Source organism: Scyliorhinus torazame, chromosome 17, assembly GCF_047496885.1.
Source record: "Scyliorhinus torazame isolate Kashiwa2021f chromosome 17, sScyTor2.1, whole genome shotgun sequence".
Lineage (NCBI taxonomy): Eukaryota > Metazoa > Chordata > Chondrichthyes > Carcharhiniformes > Scyliorhinidae > Scyliorhinus > Scyliorhinus torazame.
The window spans coordinates 9224438-9241206 of NC_092723.1; the positions used below are offsets into that span (position 1 = coordinate 9224438).

At 46.0% G+C, this 16769-nt stretch overlaps 1 protein-coding gene across 1 annotated transcript; it reads right to left on the reverse strand.

The window, feature by feature from the left end:
* Positions 1–377: 377 nt before the first annotated feature.
* Positions 378–16208, reverse strand: LOC140393693 (pepsin A-3-like). Its single transcript, XM_072479988.1, has 9 exons — positions 16076–16208; positions 12506–12668; positions 11153–11270; positions 7495–7613; positions 4722–4921; positions 3456–3575; positions 2236–2380; positions 1916–2014; positions 378–833 (listed from the first exon to the last, which is right to left on the reverse strand). Exons 1-9 carry the CDS (start codon positions 16129–16131, stop codon positions 675–677), a joined length of 1179 nt encoding a protein of 392 aa, XP_072336089.1. The 5' UTR covers positions 16132–16208; the 3' UTR covers positions 378–674.
* Positions 16209–16769: the final 561 nt, after the last annotated feature.

Sequence of the window (16769 nt, forward strand, 5' to 3'; positions counted from 1 at the left end):
ATTGCGAGGCCTGGATAGAGTGGACGTGGAGAGCATGTTTCCACTTGTAGGAAAAACAAGAACTAGAGGACACCATCTCAGACTAAAGGGACGATCCTTTAAAACAGAGATGAGGAGGAATTTCTTCAGCCAGAGGGTGGTGAATCTGTGGAACTCTTTACCGCAGAAGGCTGTGGAGGCCAAATCACTGAGTGTCTTTAAGACAGAGATAGATAGGTTCTTGATTAATAAGTGGATCAGAGGTTATGGGGAGAAGGCAGGAGAATGGGGATGAGAAAATGTCAGCCATGATTGAGTGACGGAGCAGACTCGATGGGCTGACTGGCCTAATTCTGCTCCAATGTCTTATGGTCTTATATCAAAAAGGAGATCAGAGCTATTAATGAATTTTTGATACTGTAATGTTCATTTTTTAATATTCTCCATTAATACTTTCCAATAATCATCTGCCATGTAAAACTCTAAATAGATTCACAGCTAAACAGGTAATCTTTATCTTGTTCGGTTTAATAACAAATGTCATCTTCATCTGTACAAATCATTACTCATAATATTTTTCACCATTTTGCTGCTACTGTGTTGGCCATTGCATTTGGAAATTGTGAGGAATTCAGGCGATGTTGGTAGTTGTGATTTGGGGCGAGGAAAAGGAAACAACATCATGGATGAATAAATTAGGCAGCCTTGGCGAAACCCACTTGGTTGTTTCCTCGGTCAAAAATGGAATAGTAGACTCCAATGAAGACATCTCCAAGAACCCAGAGCTTTTCAGTAGTAGGAAGAGCCATGTTGTCAAATCCGCTCATACAATAGTGCTTTCCATTGGAAGTTCTCTGCAAGCAAAGGAATAAAGAACAAATCAGCAGATTTTCCTACATTTGTTGCTTCTAAGATTACATTTGCTTTTGCAGAATATGGTATTACACGCAAACATATTGCGTTACATACAACCATACTTAATTGACAGATAGGAAACAAAGTAACTGCCCCAAACCTCATGATGAGGAGAACACCCTGATGTTTCCTTGGAAAAAAGACCAAAGCACTTTGCACAATGGATTAATTTGAAGGAAAAGAGTCTGTGGTAAGAGAAAATCCAGCAGAAAACCTTCACTTTAAAAAAATTAATTTAGAATACCCAATTTCTTTTTCCAATTCAGGAGCAATTTAGCGCGGCCAATCCACCTACTCTGCACATCTTTGGGCTGTGGGGGTGAAACCCACGCAGACACGGGGAGAATGTGCAAACTCCACACAGATAGTGACCCGGAGCATGGATTGAAGCCGGGTCCTCAGCGCCATAGGCAGCAGTGCTAACCACTGCGCCACCGCGCCCCCGCTGAAAACATTCACATCACCACGTCGCACGTTTGGCAAATAGATAATGAACAGTTCGCCATTTTGTTGGCGGTACAACTACGCCACCGCCTCCCCATTGGTCGGGCATTGTAAGGAGAGGCAGGGAGCAGAGTCTCTCTGCATGCAGATGACTTGTTGCTGTACATTTCCAATCTGTTAGAATGTATGGATCGGGTAATGGGCACATTGGACACGTTTGGCGTTTTTTCAGGCTACAAATTGAAAATGGCCAAAAGTGAAGAAGAATCATGACAGTGCAGAAGGAGGCCATTTGGCCCATCGAGTCTGAACCGGCCCTTGGAAAGAGCACCCTACTTAAGGCTACACCCACACCCTATCTCAGTAACCCCACCGAACATTCATGTACATTCTGGTTTGAATAACATTTATTTAAAAAAAACACACGTTTCCTGAACATTATTCATAGTCAGCTGACATTAGGGCTCAGTGTAAAAACTGGGCCATGCCATTGCACTGAAACCTGTTCTAAAACCAGTAACCCTGAGATGGTGTACGGGGCTGTGGAAATTCCGGCAGCCTAAGGGTTAAAACATACCTTGAGCACATAAGCAGAAGAAGAAACGGGATAGTCAATTCCATTGATGACGAATGTCACATCGGGCATGCTGGACACGGAATTGCAGGAGACGTAATACTGTAGAACAGAGAAAGAAGAAGTTAACAGTGATATAATCTGAAGGAGCAGCTCTCATCTATGTTTAAATTGAATTATTGACCAAACGTTAGCTCTGAGAATTTATTTAATTAAATATCGTTATCAATGCATCTGAACCTCCTTTAATATAAGAAACTTCTGTACTTTAAGATTTGAGATGAAATTATCTCCTTCCCATGATAAAATACAGTGCAAGTTACCCATGGGCCATTTAATGGGCCAGCGCCAATCGCACGCAGTATTTTCTGAATAGGTGCAGTAGGTCCAACGATCACAGAGGTTCCACTATCGACAACGGCCTGACAACCACTTTGGCAAGCCACCACCTGGCCATTTATTTTCACACTAGGAAGTAAAAGGACATTCATAGTTAGGTGACCTGTTTTGTAAATCTAATTGACAACTGAGATTAATGTGTGCAAATGTGTGCATTGTGCATCAAGATGATTATTATACGTGCGGTAAATATAAAACATGACACTCGGATTGTGTTTTTGAATCTCTCAGTCTGGCTGCTCTGTCTTTAGTACACTTGCAACTATTGTCTTGCAATGTTTTTCCAGGTCCATGTAAGTTGATTCCCACTGTTCTGGTTTGCATTTGACTCTCTGTCATCCAGTGTATTGGCTTCAAAACCTCCCTCTTCCTGTTCATGTTCCTCAACTGGCTTGGTAATCTCAATCATTGTGATCTTCTCCAACTCTAAATAACAGCACATGCCGTCAGCTCTGCCTCCCAGTTACTCTGCATTCTTGTTTGCTCTCTGGAGCCAGTCGTTGTAGGTTTTTTTTGCTGGGAATTCTGTTTCAAAACATTCTTCATCCTCAAAAGGCTCTGCAAACCTCAATTCCTTAACTGTGCCTTTAGTTCCTTCCCTCTTTGCACTCCCTTAATCCCTGTTTCATCCACTGTTTAACCTTTAGAGTGCTTTTGGATGTTGCAGTTATGGGAAAAGTGCACAACAAACCTGGTTGCAGTTGACGTGCATTCAAGCAGCCCCAACATTAATTGGGGATGTTGTCTTTACAAGGAGTTGGATCAATATCTGTTGAGCAGGGGGGGGGGGGGGGGGTTAGGGTTAGAGAGGTATTGATCATGCTGCGTGATCTTCCAATAAGGTGGATAGGGAAGATGTAGAGAATCATCAGGAGGTATGGGGCAGAAGACCATGAGAGCACAATGGAGCAGGGAGTACAGGCCAAGTGAGCTTCTCCTGCTTTGAACCTGAATAACTCTGGATTATGCATTTCCCAGCTGATTCCTGATATTTCTCTTTGACACGGCTGTAATGTTAAACTACCCAGCAAGCACGGTGCAACATTAACCTCTTTTTCATTATGAATTATTCCGGCACAAAACACATCTTTGCAGCTGAATTCTATCTCGAACATGTAACATTTGTTAATAGGCATTAACTTACCTGTCCAAATGGATTTGCCAGTATCCCTCTACGGTGATGGGAACCCAGTTAATTTGACCTGTGAAATGGTTTGGATCAACTCCACCAAATATAACTTCACTTCCAGACTGACCATTCTCTCTGTAAATCCAAGGTTAAAAATGAATTAAATCTGGAATTGTGCAGGTTCAGAATTTCTGTCAGCTTCTGCGATCACATCATATTAGCCTTTTGTCAAATATGTGCCTGAAAATAGTTGTTAACCTGCTGGAAAACTTTCTGTAAAGTCTAGAGAATGTGGTAACTAATGAGTAGAGTGCAACTATATCCTACCACAGCAGTGTGAATCCACATGGTTTTAAATGTTTGCATCGTGATCTAGTCAGATTTATTTGATTTGTTGTTGCGATCGGGAATGGGGAACAGCCTGGGCAGAAAATGGAAGTGGATTTAAGAGTAAATTGCAAAAGGGAATTGGGTATATGTTGGGGAAAGGGTTATGGTGGAAGGGCAGCGGAGTAAGACTAATTGGATAGTTCCTTCAAAGCGCTAGCACAAGCACAATGGGCCGAATGGCCTCTTTCTATGCTGCATGTTATTCTATTCATTAAAGTCTACAGGGCTGGAATCAAATCTAGAGTGGGTTCACTGCCTAGGGTGGCAGGATGGGCCGAGGAATGATTGTCAGAGCAAAGCCAGGGAGGAAAACTGGAGCAGAACAGAAGAGGATTCTTAAAGGGGGCAGAAGCAATTCAAAGACATCAAATATTTTTTCCAAGTGAGGCTTTCCATGAGCTGTGGCCCTCCAGGAGAAACAATGAGCTTAAAGGGATGTAGCGATGACCACTGCTAGCCCTCACACTGCCAACAGAGCTTTTATTGCTTCCTATTTCTGACCCCATGTACTGCTGCTGCATCTGGATCCCCTGTTTGTGATGGTCCCAAAGCAGAACGGAGGGAAATTGGCTGGCTTCCCTGACCCTGGCCTCTCCCACCATCATTTGAATACACGGAGTGCCGGACAGTCAGGTGGCTAAAATCCCTGTCAGATGGGGCAGGGAACTGGAAGAAACTTTGCTGCAGTGCAGATGGGGAGTGGAGTTCTGTCCACAGGCATCCCATCCTTACTTTACTTAATTTCCCAATGCTGTATCGCCTATTGAATTATGCCAGAGAAAAATCCAGGTGTTGATAAAGAGAGGTTGAAGAAAAGGGCAAGTTTGGTGCAGGTTATGTTAGATGCTCTTTATGAAGAGATTAATTAGTGAATGTTAAAAAATACTTCACCTGGTCAGGTAAAAGGAAAACAGAGGCTGCTCCACCAGATGCTCGGACATCATGTTATCGAAAACAGCTGTGGCACCTGATACGGCATAATTTGGATATCCCAATCCCACAATTCCATCAAAATTAGCGTAGTAAAGGAAATTGCCAGGCTCAGTGATACTTAAACCAAATTCTTGATGGGTGATATCAATGTTGCCGACCTAATCGAAAAGAAGACAGTTTAAATATTTACAGTCGGTCGTCCTGTAAGAAGGTCAAGTTAACATATGAACACATTAGGGTATTGCTAGTTTCTTGGTCTCTGCTGTTTAAAATTGCCCTTGGAAGGTATCGAGCCTCCGGCTGCTCCTCACTGGGTGAATGTCTTCGGAATGTGAAGATAGGGATATAAACACTCTGTTCTGAAAGTTTCTGCTGCAATGTCTCAGTCATTGGGCACTAATGTATCTAGTGAGGTGAGGCACTGCAGTCTCTAAATGGGCAGATGTGGGCCCCACTAACCCATCCCACTGAAGAGTTTTTAAAGAGTTTCCGGAACATTGTGTCTTCCTCCAGGAGCTGAGGAAGATATGTGATGTGAGAAATAAAGGGTTAGCACAATTACTTTGAGTTATAAAGTGAGATACATTTTTGAAAGCTGTTTCTTTTGCTGTATTTTTCCATAAGTTTTATCATAGAATCAGAGAATTTACAGTGCAGAAGGAGGCCATTCAGCCCATTGAGTCTGCACCGGCCTTTGTAAAGAGCACCCTACTTCAGCCCACACCTCCACCTTGTGCCTGTTACCCAGTAACCACACCGAACCTTTTTGGGCACTAAGGGCAATTTATCATGGTCAATCCACCTAACCTGCACATCTTTGGACTGTGGGAGGAAACCGGAGCACCCGGAGGAAACCCACGCAGACACGGGGAGAACGTGCAGACTCCACACAGACAGTGACCCAAGCCGGGAATTGAACCTGGGACCCTGGAGCTGTGAAGCAACTGTGCTAACCACTGTGATACCGTGCTGCTCCTATCTCACACATCTGGCTCATTATTCCTGAGGTGTTTTGTTAGAGATGACGTTACTGTAGCTGTTTTTGTTTATTTTTAACATTTCGCAATTTCCCACGAGCTGTGAGAATATGATGGGATGTGCACAATGGGGGCGTATTGAAGGCCATGAGCAGTCAAAATAAGCTTTGGCACGCACCCACACAAAGCTGTATTGTGTATACATGTCCGTTATTGTAACTGCTCAGTGAGAGATTTTGTCACTCTAAATAAAATATTTTCTGACGAACCATTTCTGGTCTCTGACTGGCTTTTGACCCACAACATACGGAGAAGATGTCAGAGGAAACCTTCCAAACTCCCAGGTGGGCATCGGATTTCCTGACCACATGGCTCAGGTGTGCACCCATAGTTGGCAGTTGCACTGAATTCGGCAATTCTAATTAGGTGCTCTTACACTAGCCTCAAAAGCTCGAGTGGGTCAACTTGACAAAGATTTTGGACTTGACAGTGTTTGCAAATTGCATCTTCAGACATTGTTTAGATGTCCCAAAATGTTTCACAGCCAATGAGTTACTTTCGAAGTGCACCCAGTTACTGTCTGTCACTATGGTGCGTGGACCCAGCACTTAATCAAATATAAACTGGAGAGAGAGAGCCAATGTGACTCAATTAAAGGTTAGGCATGTCTGTCTAAACCTGCCAAATCTTTTGAGGAGGTCACCCATAAGGGTAGACAAAGGAACGTCCATGGAGGTTTTACATCAGAGGCACCTCAAAAGACATTGGATAACGTTCCAAACAAATGATTATTGGCAAAAGTAAGACCACTCTTTGGAGATGGACATGGGGCTTTGGTTAGAAATGGTTTGGGAGGTAGGATGCAGAGAGTGGAGATAAAGGATAGGTATGTGGAAGGTGGAATGTGGTAGGGATCTGCTCTGGGACCTCAGTCTTTTGCCATATTTTTTGATGACTGGTTATAACCCACACGGGTCTCACGGGGTTGGGATGATCGACCGTCCCGTGGAGCTTGTACAATATGAGCTCCCTCGATAAGAGGACAGCGGACCCTTAACAAGGACCATGTGTCTTTGTATAAATAGAGTCGATCAGTTAGGCACCGACTACAGAAGGCCCAGTAGGGGACTATGGCAGCTGTACATAATAGTTAACGTGTTAAATAAAATAAGTGATGTTTCTCTCTAAAACACAGTGTGGATTCTTCGTTGCCCCCTTACAAAAATGACCCAGATGAAGGAATTGAGCATTGTATACGACTGCTGATGACATAAAGTTAGCAGGGATAGTACGTAGTGCAGATGGAAGGTCATTCTTGCAAAGGAACACAAATAGAATAAGTGAATGGCCATTCTGAGTTCAATGTGGGCATGTGTGAGATCATCCACTTTGGAAGAAGATAAAGAATATTTCCCAAATGGTGAGGAATTAAGAATGGTCGAGGAGAGTGACTCAGGAGCCCAACAACACAAATCATTAAAAGCCAGTAGGTAGGTACAAAAATCAATCAGAAAAGCCAATCGATTGCTGGTGTGTAACTCAAGGACGATGAAATACAAAGGACAGGAAGCTGTTCTTCGGTTTTGTAGACCCTTGGTCAGGTGCTCAAGGGCAATTAGGGATGGGCAATAAATGTTGACCTAACCAGCGATGCCTATATCCAACAAAAGAATTTTAAAAACACAATCTGCGACGCTGACTTCAACTGGGGCAATGAGCCCCTCAGAGATGGGTAATCAGCGAGTTTGACTTACTCTGAGAGTATCATATCCCAGAACACCAGTCATGCTGCCTGTGCCATATTGAATGGACATATATTTGTTGCCCATCTGAAATGTTGAGGAGTCTTGTGGAATGAACTTGGTGTGATCCCCTACAAGAAAAGCACATTGTATCCACTCAGTTTCAGTAGATGATTCTGTTCATTTCAGTACAACAAGTTGGCCGGGATTAATGGTACAGAGCTATGGTCAAATCCCAGCAGAGCATCTGAGGAATTTAAATTCAATTAGCAGTGGTTAGCACTGTTGCTTCACCGCGCCACAGTCCCGGGTTCAATTCCTGGCTTGGGTCGCTGTGTATGTGGAGTCTGCACGTTCTCCCCATGTCTGCGTGGGTTTCCTCCGGGTGCTCCGGTTTCCTCCCACAAGTCCCGAAAGACGTGCTTGTTAGGTGAATTGGACATTCTGAATTCTCCCTCAGTGTACCCGAACAGGCGCTGGTGTGTGGCGACTCGGGGATTTTCACAGTAACTTCACTGCAGTGTTAATTTAAGCCTTCTTGTGACAATAATAAAGATTATTATTAATTAAAAATAGATATGGAATAAAAAACTAGCATTGGTTGTGGTGATTTCTTCTTGGTCTGTGCCTCAGGGTCAAGGATGAGTTTTTGGGTGGGTGGAGTTGGGTTGGGGTGATGATGCCTGTGTGTGGATTCGTTTAACATGGGGTGGTCGTTACAACCTCCACACGGTCCCAACAGAGCGAGGTCTTGACCCAATGGGAGGGAAATCTGAGATGATTCGAGACCGGGCTTTGCTATAGGACAGGGTCTAACACACACCCATCATCCTCCATTCACCTGCCTGTCTGTCAGTGACGTCACTTCTAAAGGGGGTTGTCATTTCCCTCTCCCTCGTGCCTTGCAGTCTCACCCCTGTTAGCACTGCTTCTCTCACCCCGCTGCTGCTCCTCTCCCCCCGCTGCTGCTCCTCTCCCCGCTGCTGTTCCTCTCCCCCCGCTCCTCTCCCCCCGCTGCTGCTCCTCTCTCCCCGCTGCTGCTCCTCTCTCCCCGCTGCTGCTCGTCTCCCCCCGCTGCTGCTCCTCTCTCCCCGCTGCTGCTCCTCTCTCCCCGCTGCTGCTCCTCTCCCCCCGCTGCTGCTCCTCTCCCCCTGCTGCTGCTCCTCTCTCCCCGCTGCTGCTCCTCTCTCCCGCTGCTGCTCCTCTCCCCCGCTGCTGCTCCTCTCTCCCCGCTGCTGCTCCTCTCCCCCCGCTGCTGCTCCTCTTTCCCCGCTGCTACTCCTCTCTCCCCGCTCCTCTCCCCCGCTGCTGCTCCTCTCTCCCCGCTGCTGCTCCTCTCTCCCCTTTGCTGCTCCTCTCTCCCCACTCCTCTCCCCCCGCTGCTGCTCCTCCCTCCCCGCTGCTGCTCCTCTCTCCCTTGCTCCCCCCGCTGCTGCTCCTCTCTCCCCTTTGCTGCTCCTCTCCCCCCGCTGCTGCTCCTCTCTCCCCGCTGCTGCTCCTCTCTCCCTTGCTCCCCCCGCTGCTGCTCCTCTCTCCCTGCTCCTCTCCCCCCGCTGCTGCTCCTCTCCCCCCGCTGCTGCTCCTCTCCCCCCGCTGCTGCTCCTCTTTCCCCGCTGCTACTCCTCTCTCCCCGCTCCTCTCCCCCGTTGCTGCTCCTCTCTCCCCGCTGCTGCTCCTCTCTCCCCTTTGCTGCTCCTCTCCCCCCGCTGCTGCTCCTCTCTCCCCGCTGCTGCTTCTCTCTCCCTTGCTCCCCCCGCTGCTGCTCCTCTCTCCCTGCTCCTCTCCCCCCGCTGCTGCTCCTCTCCCCCCGCTGCTGCTCCTCTCCCCCCGCTGCTGCTCCTCTCTCCCCGCTGCTGCTCCTCTCTCCCCTTTGCTGCTCATCTCTCCCTGCTCCTCTCCCCCCGCTGCTGCTCCTCTCCCCCCGCTGCTGCTCCTCTCTCCAAACCAATCAGCTGCTTCCTCTTGTCCTGCGTCACTTACTGAATCCTGACATCTTCTCAGGAGCTCTCTGTGTTGCTCTTTTGACGTTTTCCCACCTCTCCGATCAGCTGCTCCCCCCCCAGGTTCACTCTCTCTCCAGCCTCAGGTGCTCTGTGCCTCTGGCCTTCGCTTGCTGCCCTTTTGAAAGTTCCAATTACCCTCGTGGTGACTATAAAACAACTGGATTGCCTGAAGAACCCATTTTCCCCTCCCTGTTTCAACATTAATACTGGACAAACAGTATAACTGAGGTCTGACAGCTCCGGGTCATTTCAGGAGGTAGTTCTCACTCAGAAACCTTTTTGTTTGTCCAGCTTATTCATTTGGAAATCAAAAACTGATGATCGGAGGAATTTATTTACATTCTTCCTTTATCTCTCTGTATCTCTTTTGTTCGTTAAGACATTGATGAATACAATGGGCAGCATGGTAGCACCGTGGTTAGCACAGTTGCTTCACAGCTCTAGGGTCCGAAGTTCAATTCCGGCTTTGGGTGACTGTCTGTGCGGAGTCTGCACGTTCTCCCCGCGTTTGCGTGGGTTTCCTCCGGGTGCTCCGGATTCCTCCCACAGTCCAAAGATGGGCCGGTTACGTGGATTGGCCACATTAAAATTGCCCTTAGGTTAGTTGGGGTTACTGGGTTACGGGGACAGGGTGGTGGTGGCGGCTCAAGTTTTGTGCTCTTTGCAAGAGCCGGTGCAGACTCGATGGGCCGAATGGCCTAATTCTGCACTGTAAATTCTATGATTCTCTGAATTGCCTGGGAGGTTAGAGACTGGGGGCTTGTTGCTTACGATCAGTGATGGGCAACCTGTGCTGGTGAGTGGGCCGCATGAGAGACCCTCCTCCATCTCAGTGGGCCACAAGGTCGAAATTGGTCTTGGTCATTAACCGTGACCCCATGAATAAGATTTAATACAAACCGAATATTCAATAATGAGTTGTAGAAAATGTTTAATCATTTACACATTAATTAAATTATCGCCAACTTCAAATGGTAAAAAGAACATAAATATTTACACTTTGGACGCAGAGTGCACGGCTCTCACAGTCAGTGTTGTGACCAGTAAGCACACACCTCACTTCACTCGCCCATGTGGATCACTTCAGCCACACCAATAGGAGAACAACTACGCAGGCGAAATCAGCAGAATTTGGTGACCCTGCACATGGGCGATGGTCAACAAAATGTATGAGGTTCTGGACTGGACTGGATTCTCCTCCCCCGCTCCATGGCGTGCCTCACAGTGACGGACGTGGCCCAACATTGGATATTCTGGTCCCACCGCTGTCAATGGGGTTTGTCGTTCTATGCATGCCCGCGCCGCCACGAGACCCGCAGCGGGGGTTTTACCGTCAACAGGATCACAAGATCCCGCTGGGTAGAACGTCTGGAATATTCTGACCAAACAGCTGGATCCTGAATCAATCCAGCTCCCAGCTTCTTTCGGGCACCAGTCATTCCTGATATTTCAGAGGCTTTAATTAGCCAATCATTCGAAATACACAACATGATGTAACAAAGCCAAGCGGGGATTCAGTGTTTAACAATTGCACTATCAGCTCATAATGAAGCAAATCCAAGTCAAGAAGAATAACTGTATCACCTCAAGCTTCTGTGAACCTTTATGCGTTCAAAAAAAAACAACACGTGCCATTGTGAGAACTGCTATTATCTAGAAGTACTTACTGCAGGCATAACTGGAGCAGTAAACCGATGGAACCCAAAAGTTTGAAGACCCAGTGTCAAAGATGACAATGAAACTCTGAGGTGGAGTCCCAACGCTGATTGTTCCAGTGTACGATAGCTGTCAGGAAATTAAAAGGAAAATGTATAATTAGGAGTGTGTCTGTTTCTCAGATAGTAAAGTACAGTTGAGATGCGTTACAGGTCAGACCTGCTTAAGCTTTTGGAGTTTTCTCAGAATAATTTAGGGAGTTCATACTAACCAACCCCAATGGGAACGAGTTTTGCATCTATTTTCCAACAAGCTAAAATGTTACTGTCCTCAGAGTTTCATTAAAACAACCTCCTTAGGTTTGCAAATGTCAAACTAAGATTTTTAAAGATGGCGCTGCCACTTTTAGCAAATATTCCACAGGTTCACGTAGTGAGGCGGCTTAAAAACTTTGTCATAAATGTGTAGGAATGGTGAGTGGCTATCGTCAGTTTCATGAGAGATCTTGAAACTGAATTAATCAGATTCATTACCTGTTCTATGATTCTGGTAATGAGAAAATAAATTGTTTATTTAAATAGAACATTTCACAACTTCAGGATATCCCGAAACACTTAACAACCAGTAAAGTACTCTATGAAGTGTAGTCACTATCATGATTTAAGAATCATGATGACCATCAGACCATCAGGACAGAATACCTATGAGGAGAGATTGGATAGGGTGGGTTACTATCCTTGGAACAAAGAAGGCTGAGGGGGTGACTTAATTGAGGTGTACAAAATTATCAGGGGAAGAGATAGAGTGGACAGGAATAATTTGCTTTCCGGCGTGGAGAATTCTAGAACCAGGGGACATAGATTCAAGATAAGAGGCAGAAGGTGTAGAGGGGACATGAGGAAGAATTCTTTACACAGAGGATAGTGGAAGTCTGGAATTCGCTGCCCGGGTTGGTGGTGGAGGCAGAGACCCTAAACTCTTTTAAAAATTACCTGGATCTGCACAGGCAGACATGGTCCTGGCTTAATGTCCATTCTAATAGAGGGTATCCCTGACAATGCAGCACTCCCTCAGCGCTGTGCTAATATATATCCATCGCAAAATAACCAACTTCAACACTTGTACTTTTGGGTTTCAGATACACGTGGCTGTGTTAATAAAGGGCAGAATGCAATAAAAACCACAATTTACAAATACCAGAGATTGATGAATGAAGGTACACAGACAAACTGATCCACAATTGGCTTAGCTGTAGGAGACATTGGGTGATGACAGACGGCTGCTTTAGTGACTGGGATGGGATGTGACTGTTTCAATTCTATTCTGTATGCTGATCTTCTTTAAAACGAGTACAGATTACTTACATCCAGGTAGTTTACTAGTGAATCTGTTGAACCCAACGACTGCCCCTTGGATGCTCCACGGAATCTTGAGTAGAGATTGTCTTTGTGTTCTTTCAGAAACTCTTCGAGTAAACCACGTTCCTCCAAGACATCGCGGACAGATTTACCCTTAAATAGTTTCACTCTGCAAGGAGCGGAATGCAAATGGATCAACATTCAGGCAGAAACGTCCTTCTAAATTAACCAAATATCTTTTTCTACACCTTGCAGTTTCATGTGTACAAGGGGTGGGATTCTCCGTTTTGCCGGGTTTCCCGACGGCGTGGGGTTGCCCCACAATGGGAAAGCCCACATTGACCAGCCGGCGTAACGGAGCATCCCGCAGGCGAGTCGGGGCAGAAATATGGCGGGGCGAGGCAGAGAATCCAGCCCAAGGTATAACCCTATATGTACTATGTTGTGATTGGTAAACAAAAGAAGCATTTACAAAAACCAGAGATCGATGAATGAAGGTACACATACAAACTGATCCAAAGTTGGCTTAGTTGCAGTAGACAGTGGGTGATGACAGGCGGCTGCTTTAGTGACTGGAGGCCAGTGCCCAGGGACGTACCCCAGGGATCTGTCCTGGCTTCCCGATTATTCATTATTGATATAAACGACATTGATGACTATGTGAGGGGTAGATCAGTAAGCTCGCGGATGACACAAGGATTGGCCAGGTGGCTGACAGTGAGGATGTGTGTCTGGGGTTACAGGAGGATATAGACAGGATGGCCAGATGGGCAGATTAAGTGGCAGATGTACTTTAACCCTGAAAAGTGTGAAGTGATGCACTTTGGAAGGAGAAATTTGACAAGGAATATTCAACGAACGGTGTAACACTGGGAGGCTCCAGGAACAAAGGATCAGTGGAGTGTTTGACCATATACCTCTGAAGGCACAAGGGCAGCTTAATAGGGTGGTGAAAACGGCATAAGGGACACTTACCGTTGTCAATTGGGGCATAGATTACAAAAGCAGTGAGGTAATGTTGGAGTTGCATAAACTCTGGTGAGACCACAGCTGGCACACAGTGTGCAATTCTGGTCATTACATTACAGGAAAGATGTGACTGCACTGGAGGGGGAGCAGAGGAGATTCACCAGGATGTTGCCTGGGATGGAACATTTAAGTTATAAAGAGAGGTTGGGTCAGGGTCGGGTTGTTTTCGCTGGAGCGGTGAAGATTGAGGGACAACCTGATTGAGATGTACAAGATTATGAGGGGCATGCAAAAGGTGAATAGGGAGTAGTTGTTCCCCTTAGTTGAAGGGTCAGTAACGAGGGGACACAAGTTCAAGGTGAGGGGCAGGAAGCTTAAGGGGGATTTGAGGAGAAACTTTTTACCCAGAGAGTGGTGAGGGTCTGGAACGCGCTGCCTGGGAGGGGGGTAGAGGCGGGTTGCCTCACATCCTTTAAAAAGTACCTGGATGAGCACTTGGCTCGTCATAACATTCAAGGCAATGGTCCAAGTGCTGGCCAATGGGATTGGGTTAGGGCAGCACGTGCCGCAGTGGTAGCACTGCAGACTCACGGCGCCGAGGTCCCAGGTTCGATCCCGGCTCTGGGTCACTGTAGAGTTTGCACATTTTCCCCGTGATTGCGTGGTTATTGCCCCCACAACCTAAAGATGTGCAGGGTAGGTGGATTGAAAACGCTAAATTGCCCATGAATTGGGTACTCTAAATCTCTAAAAAAAAATGGGATTGGGCAGGTAGGTCAGGTGTTTTTCATGTGCCGATGCAAACTCAGTGGGTCAAAGGGTCTCTTCTGCACTGTATTGTCTGTGATTCTGTCAACATACAAATTCCGAGTGGGAGTAGGCCACAGTGAGCACAACTATTTTCAAGATAGACCAGGAGGGATCAATCTGCATTTAAATAACATCTCTCATGATTTGAGATGCATGCTGATTGTGCGCATCGCATTGAGAAAGAGCATTTCATTCCTTTTCGCAATATAATAATTACATCAAAATTGTCTCCATATACATTACAAATTTAAGAAATATTGGCCACAACTATTAATAAATTCAAAAACCATAATGGTGCAGAAAGAAAAACAATCCTGTTCGCCACTGAGAGTTCCATTGCACAGGGAAACCACCTTGCACCAACTCAAAATGGACTTTGTTTGTAAAAGCACATTTCTACCTGAAGTTAGAATAGATAGATTTTATATATGTTGTGTGTTATGGTGCCTTAGTGAGGCTAAAACATTGATAATGTGCATACAATCTAGTCGCCAAGAAGCAGCTGGTTGCAACATCCCAGGCAGAAGGGACTGAGGGTAAAGCTTATGGAAGCTTATTCACCCAATTTCCTGAGCTTTCGTCGCCATTTTATAACTATGCAACCAGGCATCTGAGTGAAACATTGGGCCCGACAGCAAATCGGCCCATTACGAATCCAGGCATTGTTACTGTTGTGAACAAGTCACAAGCAGGTACAGAGAATAATCTAAAAGGCTCGCGTTGACCTTTATGTCTATAGGACTAGAATACGTGGGGGTAGAAGTCATGTTTCGACTATTCACATCCCTCACACCCGGAGTGTTCTAGGTAGAGGTAGACAAAGTCACCACAGTCCCAGATAACCATAGGCTGCTTTCCCCTTTGAGGGGGAGAGCTGACTGGTGGAGATTTAACCTGAGGATCACCACGCCTCAGGCGAGGGGCAAGGTTGAGAAGTCGGGGCCTTCACCAATAACCGTAGATTTACCAGAATGACACCTTCATTCTGCGTGATTAATTATGAGAGGATCTTGCACACAGCAGGGTTTCATTCCCTTAAATTTAAAAGATTAAGAAGCAATTTGATTAAAGTTTACAGGATATTAAGGGGAAAAGATAGGTTAGATAGAGAGAAACTGGTTCCGTTGTTTGAGGTGTCACGGTCTAAGGGACTAGTCTACAGATTACAGCTGTTGAATCTTTCAGGAGTGAAAGTTGATAACACTTCGACACACAAAGGGTGGTAGACGTTTGGAACTCTCCTCCACAACTGGCCGTGGCTGCTAGATCAACGATATATTTTAAATCTGAGATTTGTGTTCTCCAAAGATACAAAGGGAATAAGTCAAAGGCTGCTGTATGGACATCACCCACAACCTCATTGACTGGCAGAACCAGCTCGAGGGGTTAATGGCCCACTCCTGTTCCGATATCCCGAATGGTGGAAGAGAGAGATACATAATTGAAACGTTCAAACCAAACACCAAGTATTTTGCTAGCATTATCGTCTTCTGTGAGGGTACATTCAACACATATCCAAACTTCAAAACCAAGACTGCAATCACAAATACCTAGCTGACTGGGCAGCTCGGTGGCGCAGTGGTTAGTACTGCTGTCTCACGCGTCTAGGACCTGGGTTCGATCCCGGCCCCGGGTCACTGTCCAAGTTGAGTTTGCACATTCACCCCCTGACTGCGTGGCTCTCACCCCCACAAACCAAAAAGATGTGCAGGGTAGGTGGACTGGGCGTGCTAAATTGCCCCTTAATTGGAATAAAACAATTGGGTACTCTAAATTTATAATAGAAAAAAATCTTACCTGACTAAACATTCAGAGAGCTGAATGCAAGCAAGTGCAATGAGCAACCACTTCATTTTTGCCTCTTCGAGTAGTTGAAGGACACCACAAGGAAATGTCAAATTCCAATGTGAATGGGTTCTGGTTGTTGCTACTTTTATAGTCATCGGGATCAATCCATTCAGTCGTTTACAGATTTGGATAACAGATCAGGTAAATGAAAGTTTTTCCATTATGGAAAATGTCTTGAAAATGTCAAACATGATGACCTTGTTAGAAAAACAGATATCGTTTCCAATTTAAGTAACGTCAAACTTTGGAAAGTTACAATTTATCACATCATTAAATGTCCCTGGCACCTATTAATGCAATTGTATTTTTGCGATGCGGCAGGGGGTGAGAGGTGACATGGTCAAGGGCGAAGAAAGGAGCCATCTGGGATGGGCTAGGTAGAGAGTGGAATTAAAGGGGCAGGAGTTAAGTGGGGAAGATGACGGACGGTATAGGGGATTGGAGGCGCAAGCCTCCGGTAAGGTTGGGAACGTGGAACGTCCGGGGACTGAATGGGCCGGTTAAAAGGTCGCGGGTGTTCGCGCACTTCAGGAGCTTGAAAGCGGGAGTTGTCTTTTTGCTGGAGACACACCTCCGTGTGAAGGACCAGGTTAGGTTAAAGAAGGGGTGGGTCGGGCAGGTTTTTCACTCGGGGTTTGATTTG